Raw genomic sequence first — 3,352 nt, 5'->3', positions numbered from 1 at the left:
CGAAACAGTTGATAAAGGAAAATAACATTTTTATTTACAAATTTATCTTAAAAATATTAACTAACACTATCCACTACCATACCATATATTAGTATTAGTTAAAATATTCAATATAATTCTCATATTTCAATTTAAATTAAAAAAATTATTGTTAGTTATTACTTTCAATATCATTTCCAATACTGCTTTTAATAAATACCACAATTAATATTATTACGACTTTGTAAGTCAGTGGCGTAAATTGGGCTAAATTGTTAGGGTTGCAATCAGTTTCTAGGTTAGACAGACTTGTGGGGGGCTTTGCCCCCCACACCCCCCTAAAATATTTTATTTTATTCTAGATTTAACATTACAAGTACATAAATTCAACAAAACTATTTTAACCTTAAACACATATTGTATCTATTGGCAATTAGTATTATGAATATACGCTATAAATAGGGTATATAATTACTTACTGTCAATAAAATATTTATAATTTTCTTAAACAATATATGAGTACATTAAAAAAAAACAATTTTTTTATTTTATAAAATTTATATTTTAATAACAGCTGCCATTTATATTTTTTGTGTAATATAATACCTAATACAATATAATATATATATATACATTATAGGTAGATTTAAAATATTAGTTGGTTTTTTACTGAGGGAATAATATCATTTACTGCAGTAGTAATCGGCGGCCTCTACATTCTGCGGCAGCACTGAATTTTTCTATTACTAAATCTTTATCTATAAGAGATGATCTTTCACGTTCAATTTGCAAGATTCCAAGACTGTTTAATCTTGATTGTCCCATTGTGGTTCTTAAATATGTTTTTAACCTACGTAAACAAGAAAAACTTCTTTCGCATGATGCGGAGTTAGTTGGTATAGTAATAAATAATTGTATCAAACTTGTTAATGTTGGAAATCCAGCTTTATAATTTTCTGATGCAACGAAATTGATTTTTGATTGCACATTACTTTGATTATGTACAGCTTTATACATCCTATTTAAAATTTTTGTTTCTGCTTTAAGATTATCCTCATCAAAACCATACATTTTATTTATTTCTTTAAAAGAATTATTATTTGGAGTATCATTTAAGAGTATGTCTTGCATACAGTTTAAAATATATAAATTATTTTCTTCAAACCTTTCACTCATGTCATTTATAATATTATCCAGAACAGCAAAATATATATTTATTTTATAATGTTTATTTATGGTAGTATTTTCAACCTCCTTCAATCCACCGCCAAGTTTAGCTGGTATTTTTTGCTTTCTGGGAAGTATAGGAGAAGAAACATTATATTGTTTTCTTAAAATGTCTACTTCATTCCAAGTGTTATTAAAACTTTCTTCACACCGCATATTGCATAATTCTTGTATTGTTTCTTTTGCCATTGACTGTACATTACTATAAATTATTGAACTTGATTGTAAATACTTTGATAAAATATTAGTTAACAACAGTATCTTTTTAAGAAAGTATATACAAAATAAAAATTCAAAAGTATTTATTGACTTTAGTAATGCATTAGCATCAGATCCATAAACAGCATCATTTTCCGAAATATCTTCTAAAGTACTAACCACAGTTTGAAAATTGAATAAAACCGCCTTGAGGGCATCTAGTCGGCAACTCCACCTAGTATCACTGAGACTTTTTAAAGTTTTAGGTTCTTCACATGTACTTATATTTAAAACTGAATACATTTTTTCAAAAATCGCATGCCTCTTGGATGATGCACCAATAAAATTATGTAATGTATTTAATGTTCCAAATACATTTCTTACATAAGATACTTGTTTAGCCAAATCTATAAGGCATAAATTTAAAATATGTGCATTACAGTGAATGTACATTGCTAAATGATTTTCTTCTTTAATTCTTGCTTGTACCCCTTTATACGACCCTCTCATTGACGCTGCACCGTCGTAACACTGCCCTCTCAAGTTTTCTATTTTTAAACCATGAGATACAAGAGTTGATTTTATTAACATTGAAAGTGTTTCTCCATCTGTATTTTCTGTTTTATAAAAACCAAGAAAAACTTCTGCTGGAGATAAATCTTTTGTTGCGTATCTTATAATAATTGCGACTTGTTCATGTCGAGACAAATCTTGAGTTTCGTCAACTATTATACTGAAAATACCCGCAGCTATTACATTATCAATTATATTTTCAATAACAATATTAGCTAAATACTCAAGAAATGTATTTGTGTAATCACCACTGACATAACGAAATGTCTTTTCTTTTTCAATAAAATATCGTTGAATAATATCATTATCTTTAGCACGAAGTGTTAATAGTTCTAGAAAGTTTCCTTTGTTTGAAGAGTCTTCGTCTACTCTATGACCTCTGATAGCTATTCCTTGACGAGCACAAAAAAGTAAACTGTCTAAAATACATTTTAAATAGGCTCGATTATCAGCTACTATCTGCTGATGGTGTGTATTAACTTTGCTAATTATACTCCCAGATTTCTTAGAATTTTTATAACCAGCTAATTTGGCACTAGCTTCTTTGTGTCCAAATGATTTTTCATGCTGAGGAAAAGACTTGAAACTAGCTTTTGACCATTGCTTGAATCCAACACTAACAAAAGTTGGATCTGATGTTTTAGATGGAAAAACACGACAGTAAAAACAATATGCAGAGTTACTGCTAGGACTATATTCTATCCAAGGAAAAGAAGTATACCACTCTGTTCGAAATTTTCTTCCTAAATGCTGTGGAAATATAATGTTATTTGGTTGATACGGTCCAAACCCACTTGAAAATAAAATTAAAGCATTTGTATTCTTATGACCAGGATCTCGATTAAGATTGTCACTTATCTAGATAAATATATATACTTGAAATTAAAATAAATTTTAACAAATACCATATACAATTATTCAATTTATTAAAGAGTATAAAAATGAGTGAATATTGACTATTTTGTACAACATTTAAAATTCTACAAATTGAAATTATAATTATTTCAATACTTGTTTTATGTTTTGTGATTGCATGTACATACTATTTAAAATTCAAAACTTTTATCATTGGTTTAAAGATTAAAATTGAATGCAATATTTTATATTTACCAATAGTGTATTTGTAGTTTGATCTGACTTTGATGTACCTACATGGCTAGATAATAGCATTCTGAATTTGATTTATGTCCTTGGTATTTGGTAGAATATCCTAAAATGATCAATGAAATTAATACAAACATGATTTATATACATATTTATCACTTTTATACTACACAAAATAACCAATACATTTACTATTATTTATTTAACGTAAGTAACTAGTTACAGAATTTTCACTTTAAATTTATTAAGGTAAAGTGTTTACTGTTAACCA

At 27.3% G+C, this 3,352-nt stretch overlaps 1 protein-coding gene across 1 annotated transcript; it reads right to left on the bottom strand.

Moving 5' to 3' along the window:
• Positions 1-1,319: 1,319 nt before the first annotated feature.
• Positions 1,320-3,147, bottom strand: LOC113559739 (zinc finger MYM-type protein 1-like). Its single transcript, XM_026965482.1, has 3 exons — positions 3,088-3,147; positions 1,517-2,835; positions 1,320-1,398 (listed from the first exon to the last, which is right to left on the bottom strand). Exons 1-3 carry the CDS (start codon positions 3,145-3,147, stop codon positions 1,320-1,322), a joined length of 1,458 nt encoding a protein of 485 aa, XP_026821283.1.
• Positions 3,148-3,352: the final 205 nt, after the last annotated feature.

Source organism: Rhopalosiphum maidis, chromosome 3 (genome assembly GCF_003676215.2).
Source record: "Rhopalosiphum maidis isolate BTI-1 chromosome 3, ASM367621v3, whole genome shotgun sequence".
Classification (NCBI taxonomy): Eukaryota; Metazoa; Arthropoda; class Insecta; order Hemiptera; family Aphididae; genus Rhopalosiphum; species Rhopalosiphum maidis.
Note: the sequence above shows the minus strand (reverse complement) of the source record. Positions and strands in the feature narration are given on the sequence as shown.